The sequence below is a fragment of the Natrix helvetica genome, assembly GCF_964273705.1.
Source record: "Natrix helvetica genome assembly, chromosome: 5".
Classification (NCBI taxonomy): Eukaryota; Metazoa; Chordata; class Lepidosauria; order Squamata; family Natricidae; genus Natrix; species Natrix helvetica.
This window is the reverse complement of record NC_138551.1, coordinates 27,108,119-27,121,760: the sequence shown is the minus strand read 5'-3', so window position 1 is coordinate 27,121,760 and position 13,642 is coordinate 27,108,119. Positions and strand designations below refer to the sequence as shown.

General features: G+C 40.5%; 1 protein-coding gene across 1 annotated transcript; it reads right to left on the bottom strand.

The window, feature by feature from the left end:
- Positions 1-511: 511 nt before the first annotated feature.
- SSR3 (signal sequence receptor subunit 3) lies at positions 512-6,030 on the bottom strand. The gene is made up of 5 exons (XM_081956349.1): positions 5,626-6,030; positions 4,252-4,378; positions 3,044-3,142; positions 1,979-2,110; positions 512-884 (listed from the first exon to the last, which is right to left on the bottom strand). The coding sequence occupies exons 1-5, from the start codon at positions 5,765-5,767 to the stop codon at positions 818-820; spliced, it is 567 nt and encodes a 188-aa protein (XP_081812475.1). The 5' UTR covers positions 5,768-6,030; the 3' UTR covers positions 512-817.
- Positions 6,031-13,642: the final 7,612 nt, after the last annotated feature.

The following is a 13,642-nucleotide window of genomic DNA, read 5'->3' as shown; positions in this document are numbered from 1 at the left end:
AAGAGGAGCATACGGATGTGAGCCTTTGTTCATTCTGGTCGGTTCAAACGCTGAGAAGCTCCATTTGAGTCCCTGTTCTGTTTGGCCTCATAAAACTTATTGGAAATTAGGTCTTCGGCAGCGTTTCAAGGGAGATAAAGGTGGGTGCTTATAAGCATTACCCTAAAAGACTGTGGCAGATATCTGTCGGACTCTTCACAGACTGTTTTTGAATCATTTAAATAAAAGAGGGTTTGGGGGACTAAGGATGTGAGTTATGCTTTATCAGGACTTCAGAACAGGAGCAAAATCTGGCAAGTAATCAGGTCCCAATCCATATAAGCAGAGTTGGAGACTGGGCCACAGCTGTCTAGTAAAGCAGGCCCAAGCCTGGACCCCTGAGTAGAAAGTACCCAGGTTAACAAATTGGGCATAACTAATTTAATAACCGCCTTGCTTAGCAATGGAAATTCTGGTATCAGAATTTAAGTCTACAATTATCCTTATCACAAATTTACACATACAACCACTCTTTTCAGCAAAGGTTTTTTTTTAATAATGTAACAAAAAAACCAAAAACTTCTAATCAAGAATTCCAGATCTAGTTAATTTTCTCAGATGATACAGCTAGATCTCCATCTTCTCCGGAATGGTCAGAAGTTTTCTGAATAAGCACATTGCAAGCCTAAATTAGAATGGTATTATTTTATAACAAAACTGCTTCCTATTCTCATCCCATCTTGTATATATATAAAAAAAAGACAATGTACAAATGGCAAATCTACCTTCTTCTGATTGGGCAAGACAGAGATGAATTCATGTATCCAAACAATTCTATCTACTTTGAGCCTGTAGATAATAAAGCAATCAGTCCAGATGAAACACTGATGGAGAGAATGTAATTTCTGAAAAAGCAGTCAAGGAAAATGTTAGCAAGAGAGCAATAGCACTTAAGACTTATACACCACTTCACAGTACTTTTCCAGTTGAGCATCTCATCAAAGTTCTATGTGGCTTCCTTTCATTTAAAGATTAAAATTCTATTTTTCCCTCATTGCATTTGCTAAAGGCACCCAGTTCCTTCACTCTCTCTTTACAGGGCTTTAGTTTCTAGTTCCCTGATCATTTTCAATTATATATTATGAATCCTTAAATTCTGGAGTTTAGAACTCATCATAATACTCAAGGTGCAGTATAACCAGAGAAAATAAAGGAATAGTTAGTTCTTGTGACTGAGAAATTATATTCCTACTAAAGTAGCCCAACATTACATTACATTTATTTGTTTGACTTATATGTTGTCTATCTCATCTAGAAGTGACTTTTTTGAAGCCAAATCATTCATTTAGCCACATTAACCTGTAATCCATTATAATTCCAGATTAAGGTTTTCACAAATACTACCACCAAATCAGGAACCCCTTCCTATACCTAGCCTTTTATTTTAGTCTCCTTACTTTAGTACTTGACATTGTTCAATTCCATTATTTTATTTTTAGCCAATTGCTTTAACCTATTAGGATAATTTTGAATATTGATTAGAGTAATAACTATCAGACCCAATTCTGCTCATTTCAATAACCATTCCTTTCTTCTAATTCCTCTTGATACTGGCTATAAAAAGACAAAAAAAAGCTGCAAAAATTGTAAGGTTGGTAACAATGTATGACTAATGGGGACAATTAGAAGTGATGCTTCTAATTCTAATAAAGTAATAGTTCAATGCTCTCTACATGTGCTTTTCTTATTTACAATTTAAAGAACTGCACAGTTGAAAAAAATTGTTTTGGCCAGTGAGACTGACTTCTGACTCACTGTAGGAGTCCACTGTTGAACTACAGACATTTTTCTTTTGCCTTTTTGATACAGTGAATCTTAGCATGGTAATTACCACTTACCCACTCCTTCCCATATCTGAATTATATACTGGTTCAAAACCCTTTATTTGTACAAATGACTCAAAAAGCTATTTGACCTATGTTTTGTTAAAAGAGGATACACGGTGGGGTTGAAGTTCTTCAACACAAAAAAGGAAGCAACAATTATTAGGACGAGGAAGAGGGTGTTATTGTAAAAGATAGAGAAGGTTGTTGCTTCATAGTCTGCCACTTCATTCTTCTTCCACAAAATTCTGCAAAGACAAAATAAAAACCCCAATACATTAATCTTTATGTACGTAGTAGCACTTTGGCACTGTCAAAACCATTTTTCTCCAAATTGCAATTTTTCTTTTTTAAAAAAACGTATTTTTTCACTAAGTGAAAAAACTAATTTTACAATATTGATTTTTCTGTGGCTTCTAAAATTGGTTACTACAAAATTATTTCTCCAAATCTGATACCTACACTCAATGAAATGCTATTTCTTCTACTACATTGTGTTTACCACCAGCAGACTGATTAAAGTTGACAAGTATCAGAGACCATTTTTCAAATCAGGTCTTAAGAGGATTTGGTTTCTTGCCAACTAAGTCCCTGGCCATCTTTCAAACAAGCTTGTATTACCTTAGTTTTTCAAACTAAAATAATCTGCAGTTTATTTGTGAAAGACAGTGATTATTCAAGTGCCAATGAATACCAAAAAACCCTGAAGAAAACTAAGCCTTAAGGAAAAGTTTTAAAAACCATTTCTAATGCACATTACATAAAATGGTGAATGACAAATACCAGATTAAAAACTGCCCAAAAACACCCTTAAGACAATAACAGATTTAGACCCCCAAAAGAGACCATTAGATTGTGAATAAGTCCAGACATACTCATTGCTTCATAAAAAAAAAAAAATATCAGCAAAGTAGGTTTTCTCACATGTGTTTGCAGTTCCAAAATGCCCATTCATTGATTAATAGTTTTAACAGGCATCTCTTCCCTTCCACTGTTTCATTAAGGAGCCCCAAATTAGCAAGTATAAAGTTTGCAACTCCAAATCAAGTAAGCTATAAAATGATGAGAATCACCAGGTTGATCCACAACGAAACCTCCAGCTTTAGAACTCTATTTGAGAATAAGGGATTTCAATTACTGAGCAAGTAACATTGTACGATTGGATAATGGCAGAACATCACCTCTCATCCTTCTCCTTTCGTGACATCTTCCTATTATCTGCTTCGGAAAGCTTGCGGGTCACTTCTTTGGAAACAGCATCTTCCCGCTTCTGGGCTACCCTAAAAAAGGAAAGCATTGACATCCCACCTTTGTATTAAAGCAGTCAAATAATATAAACGTTTACTATCAATTTCATACTGCAGGGTTTGAAAGGTTACAGTGCCCAGCCCAAGCAACTCCCCTCCCCCCTCCAATAGCTAAAGAAAGTCTGTTTTAACCATTTGACTGGACATTTCCCTATGGACCTTGAAGACCAAACCCCTTTTGAAAAATACTTACTGTAGCTCCCATCCACCAAATATTACTCCTCTATACAACAACAAAATTATCTCAATGGGTGAACTTGATGATGAACATGAGAGTCAGTTTAAGGTACCAGGCTAGAAACTGAGAGGTTGTGAGTTGTAGTCCTGCCTTAGGCAACAAAGTTGACTGGGTGACTTTGCCAATCACCAGAAGATTGTGAGTTCTAGTCCTGCTTTAGACATACATGAATGTCAGCCACGTGACTTTGGGTTAGTCAACCTCTCTCAACCCAATTGACCTCACAAGGTGGTTGTTGTAGGAAAAATAGGAGGCTGAAGGAATGTAAGGCATGTTTGCTGCCTTGAGTTATTTATAAAAATAATAGAGGCAGGATAAAAATAAAACAAAACCATATTAAAGTGAAAGTAATGTCATTAAAGAACAACCAATTGATCAGTTCGGTTTCATACAGATCCAGACAGCGTTCCTGGGATCATAAAAAAATAAGAAAAGCATGTAAACTAGTAGCAGACAATTACTGGAAAAATTCAGTTTTAGTGGATTCCATCAAACAAATTTAGATCAAAGTGAAGGACAATATTCCAGTTGGCAGGGCAGAAAATGTTCATTCTACATTAAAAAAAACATTCGAATCAATGGTATATCCATTTCCATTTCTCGGGGACAATCACATGTAAGATTTCAGTTAAAGTTTCAATTTTTGCAACTGCGTCAAACACTACAATTGCTATTGAAATGCATTAATAATCAATATACAAAACATATTTCTCTATGGAAAATTAAATACTGTAAAGCTTCGCATTTTAGTCACTGAGAGTTGTCAGTGCAGAATCTGTGACTGGCAGCTGAAAGAATATTTTACAGTTTAGTACCTTTTTAGAGAAACAGTTTTACTACCTACTTGTGCTTAAGAACAAACTTCACATTCTTGTAAGCAAAAGCAACCAGATAGGTGCTGACAAGGGTCATTACAGAGTAGAGGACTGCAGACTGAAAGAGGTCCATGTGCCAGATCCGCCAATAAAGCCCTATGGTGAAAAAATTTTAATATAGTTATGACTTTATTATTAGCATGCACAATATATCTTGCTGGCTTGCTATAATAAAACAGTTACAAGTAGTCCTTGTTTGGCAACCGTAATTAGAATTGACAACTTGTCATTAAGCAAAGCAGTCGCTAAGTAAAACCACCAATCTGCTAATGATCTTACTTCAGCTTTTCTTTGCTTTACAGACCTGAAAAGGTTGTAAATGCAAGGACTAATCATGAAGATTTGTTTGTTCTATAAATATCATCTCTCACAGAACTTCAGTTACTATATGTAGTCCTTCACTCCATTCATTTAGCAATGGTTCAAAGTTACAACAGCACTGAAAAAAAGCAATGGGCAATTGGTCCTCGCACTTATGTCCATCACAGCATACCCATGATCATGTGATCAAAATCCATGAACTTGGCAACCAGCATGTAGTTACGATGGCTAAAGTAAAGGTTGCCTTCGCATATATGTGCTAGTCGTTCCGACTCTAGGGGGCAGTGCTCATCTCCATTTCAAAGCCGAAGAGCCAGCGCTGTCCGAAGATGTCTCCGTGGTCATGTAGCTGGCATGATGAAATGCTGAAGGTGCGCAAACACTGTTACTTTCCCACCAAAGGTGGTCCCTATTTTTCTACTTGCGTTTTGCATGCTTTTGATCTGCTAGGTTGGCAGAAGCTGGGACAAGTAACGGGAGCTCACTCCGTTACGCGGCGCTAGGGATTCGAACCGCCGAACTTTCTGATTGACAAGCTCAGCCACTGAGCCACCTCGTCCCATATAGGGTAATAATAGTACATCCTACAAAGTGCTTCCATTAGACTACCTTTAATTCTAAAGCAAGCCTCCAGCCCATGCAGACTTTCCATGACTATTATTATTAATATCTGAACCTGCAAGAGACTTTAAAAGCCAGAAGCCCCCAAAACAGGAAAAGCTCAATTTTCCCTTAGCTGTTTTATTTATTTATTCATTCATTATTTATTAATTGGGGGGGCAACTTTTCTCCCAGTTCATTCTGCCTAGAAATGTTGAGTTGGAGCTCCCCCCCCCTCAGAGGCCAGCTGTGCTACGGAATATTTCTCCCACGCGAGGCTCTTCTGGTTTTCCCAGATGTGGGACGGACAGAAAAGGCACCAAGAGGTGTGAAGTCTCCTATTGAATGTCTGCCCGCAAGAGAGAAGGAAGGGGGGGGGGGTTGAACAATCAGCGCCTTTCTCCTCCCCCCCCCCCACTCACATATCGGGATAGCTGAGACGATGAAGGCGTTGCCGAAGAACAGCGCCGAGGACTTGGCCGACAGGTTGCGGCTGAAATCTTGCAGGAGCAGTTCCTCTTCCGACTGCTGACGAGCCCCGCCACTACTGCCCTTGGGAGCCATCGATGCCGCCGCGGATCTCCTACACGAAGCGAAACCCAAGAGAAAGAACGGCACTGACTCCCCCCCGCGCGGCCACCGTACTCGCCAACAAGTGGACACGCCGCACAGAGAGAAGAGGCGGGGCTTATTCCGGCTGACAGCCGCCCGCTGGAGAGTACTTCCGGTGTCACGCCTCGTTGGCGGGCAGTTCAATAGCTTACCCCCCTTCAAAAGTTCCGCTTCGGTTATGGAAAAAGCCAGAAATATAGAGGTGGTGGTGGTGGAGGACACTTTCTCGGTAGAATATTTATGGAGATATAGCGAAAAAGCTAAATTAATAAAACTTCCGGGTCGTCAAGTCTTTGCTGACGTGTCTTAGGATTCCGTTCTGAGTGGGGGAGGGGCTTGTGAAGGGAACTCTGGGGAGGCGGAGCCGCCGGAGTGCCGCGCGGATGTGGCAAGATAACGGTTCGAATCCCACCCTGAGCCGCCGCCGCCGCTACTGCTACCGCCACGTGGGAATAACCGCGAGTTTTCAGTGGTCGGCGTGGGAGCTGCTTGGAACGAGCTGGCCTTGCGTTACCTTTCAAGTTGTGTAGCATGGAGGAGTCTGTCGGCCGTAAGGGCTAAAACCCGCCTAATGCCCCTCTTGCTGTAGAAAATGCCGCTGGGCTGACGGCGCCGAGATACGGGAAGGAAGGGGATGATTCAGAAAAGTGTCTTTCTGAAGAGGAGGTACGCCCAGGGTTTGAAAACGGTTGCTCGTATTCGAAACCGGACGGAAGGGGACTGGCAATAAAAGGCTTCCCTCGCCCAGAACAAGCACATTTCCAAGAAATTATTTATTTATTGAAATTATATCATCTCCCACCCCTCCTTTCAGAAGCTCAGAATGGCACACATATCCTGTTTCTCCCCATAAGCACAATACAAAGTTGTGTGAGGCAAGTTAGTGTTAGTTTGCTTATCTGAATAAATACATTTTTAAAAGTATGTCAATGGTGATGTATATATACCATTGACACACACACACACACACAATATTTTAAAATATATATTTATATTAGAGCCCAAAGGCAACACTGTCGATAGATAGATAGATAGATAGATAGATAGATAGATAGATAGATATAAATGAATAGATAGATGATAGATAGATATATATGGACAGATAGATAGATAGCAGTTAGATAGATAGATGATAGATAGATAGATAGATGATAGATAGATAGATATAAATGGATAGATAGATAGAATAGATAGATGATAGATAGATAGATAGATAGATAGATAGATAGATGATAGATAGATAGATATAAATGGACAGATAGATAGTTGATAGATGGATGGATGGATGGATGGATGGATGGATAGACGAATAGACAGACAGACAGACAGTGAGTGTTGTCTTTGGGCTCTAATGCAAGAGTATGATCAGGAAGTTCTTCCTTTCTATGAAAATGGCTTTCCATTTGATGTTTTGTTAAAACTGAGTTATTAAAAGTGACATATTTCTTGCCAAACCATTGGAGTTACTACTGGGTAGGGTGTGTGTGTGTGAGAGAGAGAGAGAGTGAATGAATGAATGAATCTCGATTTAGTGTGAAGATTGGGTATTACTACTGTGTCAAAAATATTAACCCTAGGATACCTAATTTCAATTAAAAATCCAGCTTTTGGGAGGGAGGACTGAGGGAAAAGGGATTTTTGAGATGTGGGTGGAAGGAAGAGGCAGAGGGAAGCTTGGAGTCCTAGCCCTAGGAAAAATCACGCAAGAAAGAGATAAATTTTCTTCCATTGGATAATTGAATGTCCAGTTGAAGCTGCAGTGGAATAGCTGAATCCATCAGCTGGAGATGTCAGACCTCCTGTCCCAGAAATCCTCTGTGTTTTCCTACCTGACTGCCTCCTGGTTTGGAATAGCAGCTTGGTAGTTCTCACTGCTACCATCTATATCTTCCAGGGGCATTTCAGGTGGCATCCTTTATGTAACCTAGGTTGTGAGAGAAGTCTCATAACTGGTGCTGGTTATTACCTTTAAAGCCCTGCATGACTTGAGACCAGGTTATTTGAAGGACTATCTTTTCTGAATAGTTTCTACCCATCCGATTTCATTTTGTAGATTGAGGATTCTGCAGGTCCCCGTCAGCCAAGAAATGTCTGTTGGCATTCCAGGTTTCTTGGAGGGAAGACATGTCCTTGGGGTCAGGAGACATGCATTGTAAGCAGTAACCCTTGAGCTCTGGAATATTCTTCCATCAGAGATCAGGATGACCCACACCTTGTTGGCCTTTTGTAAGGCTCTAAATCAGGGATCCTCAAACTACGACCCCTGGGCTGGATACGTCCCGCCCAAGCAATTTATTTAGCCAGCACCTCATTCAGAGCCGGGACACATGCTAAACTGTGTGCCGGAGTGTCAGGCTGTCTGTCAGATGTGCGACATGTACAGCACATGCACCAGTCATCTGTGGGCCCATCGCCGTCTAATATCCACCTGCTGGCTTGTATGTATAATGAGTCCAGCGAGGTCTCCTGGAGAGCACATGTGTCGGATGGGTCCTTTATAGTGCCCTAGCTGGTTTAGCCTTTGCCAGCTTCCAGAGACAGAGATGGTTTTCCTGGTCAGTTAGAGGGGAAGAAGAACCAGGCAGCAGGATGAAGAGCCATCTAAAGGTCTGTATAACAAAATATTAATTAGGACATGATTCTCTCTTTTTTATTTATGCTGGCTGATTCATTTAGCACGGTATTTAGGTTGCTACTGGAGATATATGTATAAGGACACAGGATTGCTAAGGTGAACATTTTGCTAAGGCGTACTTTTATTATTAATCAAGATATGTGCCTTTATTATGTGCAAATTATAAATAAATATAATTAATACAATATTACACTATATATGATCACCTTAGCAATCTTCACATGTCTCCATACACATTATATACACTGCATCTCCATTAGCAACCTAGTTGCAGTGATAATACAGTAAATCTGATCTGGAATCTGGCAAGAATTACCTGATTCTTGCAGCTAAAATGACAAGTGTAAGTGATCAGCAGCAGCCACTCATACACTCATGTACAAAGTATTGACAGAATGAGAGAAATTGGCGCTGAATGCAAAGAGTGATATACCCAAGGATTACCACTAGCTATATTCAGGGGTGATCCTCCAATCCCAACCAAAGATAACCCCTGGGTATGCGGATCTTTGTGTTCACTTACAGCTTCTCTCAGCCTGTCATTACTTCCTTGCTATAGTGATCCCTATTTTTTGTAGCGCTATATTTATTGGCATCATTAATAGAAATTTTGAATCCCTAGGAAACAATTATGTCCAGGAAAAGAAGAATTGACTCTGAGTGCAGGATATTCAAAGAACAGTAGACTTACGATTACTTTTTCATGCAGTACAAGGAAAGAGCTGTTTGTCTGATATGCCAGGATTTAGTGGCTGTGTTCCAGGAGTACAATTTGTGTCTATGAAACTCGACAAGGACAAATATGATTGTTTGGTTGGACAAGTGAAAAAAGAAAATATTAAAACTGAAAAATGGATTGACAACTCAGCAGCTAAATATTTCATCACTGCAAGCAAGTTTTCATGTTGCCAAGGTAATAGTGGACACTGGCAGACCATTTGTAGAGGGAGAATTTATTAAAGAATGCCTTCTTACTGTTGCCAGAGGTGTGTCCAGAGAAGGCTGATTTATTTAGTACACTGAGTCTTTCAGGACCTACAATCACACGGAAGGATTTGCATCAGCATTTGCAAAACTCAAAAAACTTTGCTATTTTTTGTTGGCACTCAACGAAAGCAATTGATGTTCATGATTCTGCATAACTTCTAATTTTCATAAATGGATAAATGATTGTTTTGCAGTCACAGAGGAGCTTGCTGTACTGAAAAGCATCGAAGGAACAACAACAGGAGAGGATATCTATGAAAAGGTTCACCAAACTGAATGATTTGGAGCTGGACTGGGCTAAACTAGCCAGTGTGACAACTGATGGTGCTCCTAGCATGGTGGGGTGTATGAAATGAGTGGTTGCACGCATTAACAAAGAGATGGACAAACACAACCACTCGTGTCCAATAGCCATACACTGCCTCATCCACCCACAAGTGCTGTGTTGTAAATCACTGAAGTGAGACTCTTGTCATGAAAGTTGTGGTGTCTTGTGTTAACTTCATTAGGGCACATGCACTAAACAACAGACAGTTTAAGGAATTTCTATCTGAGCTAAAATGTTTTCTATGAAGATATTTTGTATCACACAAAAGTCAGCTGGCTAAGTCGAGGGACAGTTTTGAAATGTTTTTATGACTTACTGTCACAGGTTTCTGTTTTCAAAAAAAACACAGGTACCAGAGCTCAAAGATGAAGAAAGGAAATGGCACCTTGCCTTTCTGACAGATGTAACAGAGCTACTCAACAGTTTCAATGTGCAACTTCAAAGAAAGGGGAAGCTCATCTGTGATTATGCATTCACATGTGAAGGCATCTGAGGTAAAATTGCACCACCTCATTAAACAAGTGGAGGAAAACCTCTGCCATTTCTCTACTACTCAAAAGCTGTTGGCTGAAAAACCAACAGTTGCATTCCCAAACAAACAAAAAAGTGTGGAAATGTTGCAAAGGGAGTTTCAAATGAGATTTAAAGAGATTCATGTACACGAACAGGACATACAGCTTTTCCGGAAACCATTTTCTGTTGACATTGAAATGGAACTGGCCAAACTACAGAATTGTGACACTGAAAAACCCATTCAAGTCAAGCAGCCTTACCAATTTCTATGCATCTCTCCCCTCTGAGACATATCTTAATCTCAGGAACCATGCACTCAAAATGGTAAACATCTTTGGCAGCACCTATGTCTGTGAACAGACTAATTTTCCTGAATGAAACATCTCACATCTCCAACCAGTTCCAGACTAACTGATCAACATTTGCATCACTTGTTACGACTGGCAGTGACAAATATGGAACTGGACATTGACTATTTCATCAGCCAAAACTAGGCCCACACTTCCCACTGAAATACTAGTAAGCTTATGTTGGTTAAAATTGTTCTTCATTTTAAATATTGTATTATTATTTCATGTTTTTTGCATTACAAATAAGATATGTGCAGTGTGCATAGGAATTTGTTCATGTTTTTTTTAAACTATAGTCCGCCCCCCCCTAACAATCTGAGGGACCGCAAATTGCCCCCCTTTAAAAAGTTTGAGGACCCCTGCTCTAAAGCCTGCGTCCTGAGCCTGTTAGGACCTGTTACCTGGTTGCACCATTAATTTTTATGTAATTATGTTAATCATCAGTTGCCTATATGTATAATTTGTAATGGTTTTAATTGTTACGATATTGTTCACTGCCCAGCATCAGTTGGATTGAGATGGGCAGCTATATTTGAGTGTTGAATAAATAAAGACAAACACAAACCTGAGCTGTCTTGGTGTTGATAAAAATGAAAAGCAAAATTCTATAGCACCACCTTCTGGTCATATAGCATTTAGGCATATGACTGTTTCACTTTTGTTTGATTGAGTCTATGTTTCATTAGACCAGTGGGTCTCAACCTCCTCATGCCGCCACCCTTTAATACAGTTCCTCATGCTGTGGTGACCCACAACCATAAAATTTTCCCTCTTGCTGGCTGCTCTGTTTCCCCCTCTCCTCCGTGCTAACACAGAGGATCCTGCCTGGTCGCTGCAATCCAAGGGAAATGAGGAAGAGAGCTATCTGCACGAGGGAAAGACAAGCAGCAAGGAAAGAAGAAAAAGCAGCTTTTTTCCATCAAGGTGGCTGCTCTGTTGCCCTTTTCTCCATTTCAGCACCACTACATGGAGCCTGCCCCACACACCATCGCCCAGGTCCTCACTTCCCCCAAGAATTCTTTGCCTACTGGATTTCCCCTCTGTAGCATTTTTCCATCGTGTTTCTTGCCATTTTGGACAGGAAAACAAAGTTTGTGGGACTAAAAAAAAAAACCTTCAATCAATCAATTCGAACTTTGCGAGATCTCCCCCCCCCCCCAAGTTGTCATTGATTGATTGAAGTTTTTTTTAGTCCCACAAACTTTGTTTCTCTGCACACAATGACAAGAAACGCGATGGAGCTGGAAATCAGGTAGGCAAAGAAATGCTTGGGGGAAGCGAGGACCTGGGCAATAGTGGGTGGGGCAACCTCGATGGCGTGGCACTGAAATGGAGAAAAGGGCAACAGAGCAGCCACCTTGAGTGAAAGAAGCCTCTTTTTTCCTTTCCTTGCTGCTTGTCTTTCCCCCATCCCGGCAGCTCTCTCCTCATTTCCCTTTGGATTCCAGCAGTCAGGCAGGATCCTCTGTGTTAGCACGGGGGGAGGGGGGGTGACAGAGCATCCAGCAGGAGCGAAAGAAGCCTCTTTTCTTCTCTCCTTGCTGCTTGTCTTTCCCCAGTGCAGATAGCTCTCTCCTCATTTCCTGTTTGTGTTGGGCTGTTTTTCACCCTTTGGAGGCTTCAGGGAATCCAGAGAGTGAAAAACCACCGAAAATCAGCTGGCCAGCGTGTGCATGAGCACTGGAGCTGACAGGGCAACACCTTGCGTGCCCTCAGAAATGGCTCTGTGTGCCACCTGTGGCACGCGTGCCATAAGTTCACCATCATGACCCTGTACCATTTCAGACAAGTGACTGTCCAGTCTCTTCTTAAAAACCTCCAACGATGAAGCACCCACTTCTGTGGGCAAGTTGTTCCACTGATTAATTGTCCTCACTGTTAGGAAGTATCCCCTTGGTTCCAGATTGCTTCTCTCCTTGATTGGTTTCCATCTATTGTTTCTTGTCCTGCCTACTGGTGCTCTGGAAAATAAGTCCCCCCCCCCTCTTTGTGGCAGCCTCTCAAATACTGGAGTACTGCTATCATATCACCCCTAGTCCTTCTTTTCTCTAGTCAAATCCAAATCCATAACCATCCTTCATATGTTTTAGTCTTCAGGCATTTAATCATCTTAGTTGCTCTTCTTTGCACTTTTTCCAAAGTCTCAAAATCATTTTATAATGTGACCAAAACTGGATGCAATAGTCCAAGTGTGGCCTTACTAAGTCTTTATAAAATGGTATCAGTACTTCATGTCATTTTGATTCTCTGCCTCTGAATATACAACCAATGATTGTATTAGCTTTTTTTGGCTCCTGCCATATGCTACTGGCTCATATTTAAGTGATTGTCCAGTAGGACACTAAGGTGTCTCTCATACTGTTTTTGAGCCAGGTTTCACCTAATCTATACTTATACCTTTGGTTTTCTTCTGCCTAAGTATAAAACCTTGCTTTTCTTGACTTTTTGTTGGATAGGCCCCATTATTCAAGTGCGTCAAGATTTTTTTGGATCCCAAATTTGTCTTTTCGGGTGTTGGCTATTTCTGCAGCTTAGTGTCATCTGCAAATTTGATGAGTTCCCGTTCTCAGTCATTTATGAATATATTAAAGAGTACTGAACCTAAGAACCTTGTGGTTCCCCACTGCTTGCTTCCTTCTAAGTATATGTAATACCATTAAGGACTTCCTGTTGAGTATGGTTTGTTAGCCAGTTACAAATTCATCTGGTGGTGATGCTGTCTATCCCACATTTTTCTAGCTTACCAAGAAATAGGTTGTGGTCTACTTTGTTGAATGCCTTGCTGAAGTATACTATATCCACAGCATTTTTCTGCTTTACGAATTTAGTCACTTTGTCAGAGAATGAAATAAGATTGGTTTGGCATGATCTGTTTTTAACAAACCTGTGTTGGCTTTTAGTTATAATTTATTTGCTTCTAGATGTTTCCAGATCTGTTTTTTTTTCCAGTATTGATGTTAGGCTGATTGATCTGTAGTTTCCTGGTTCTGTCCCCCCCCCCCCTTTTTTTAAAA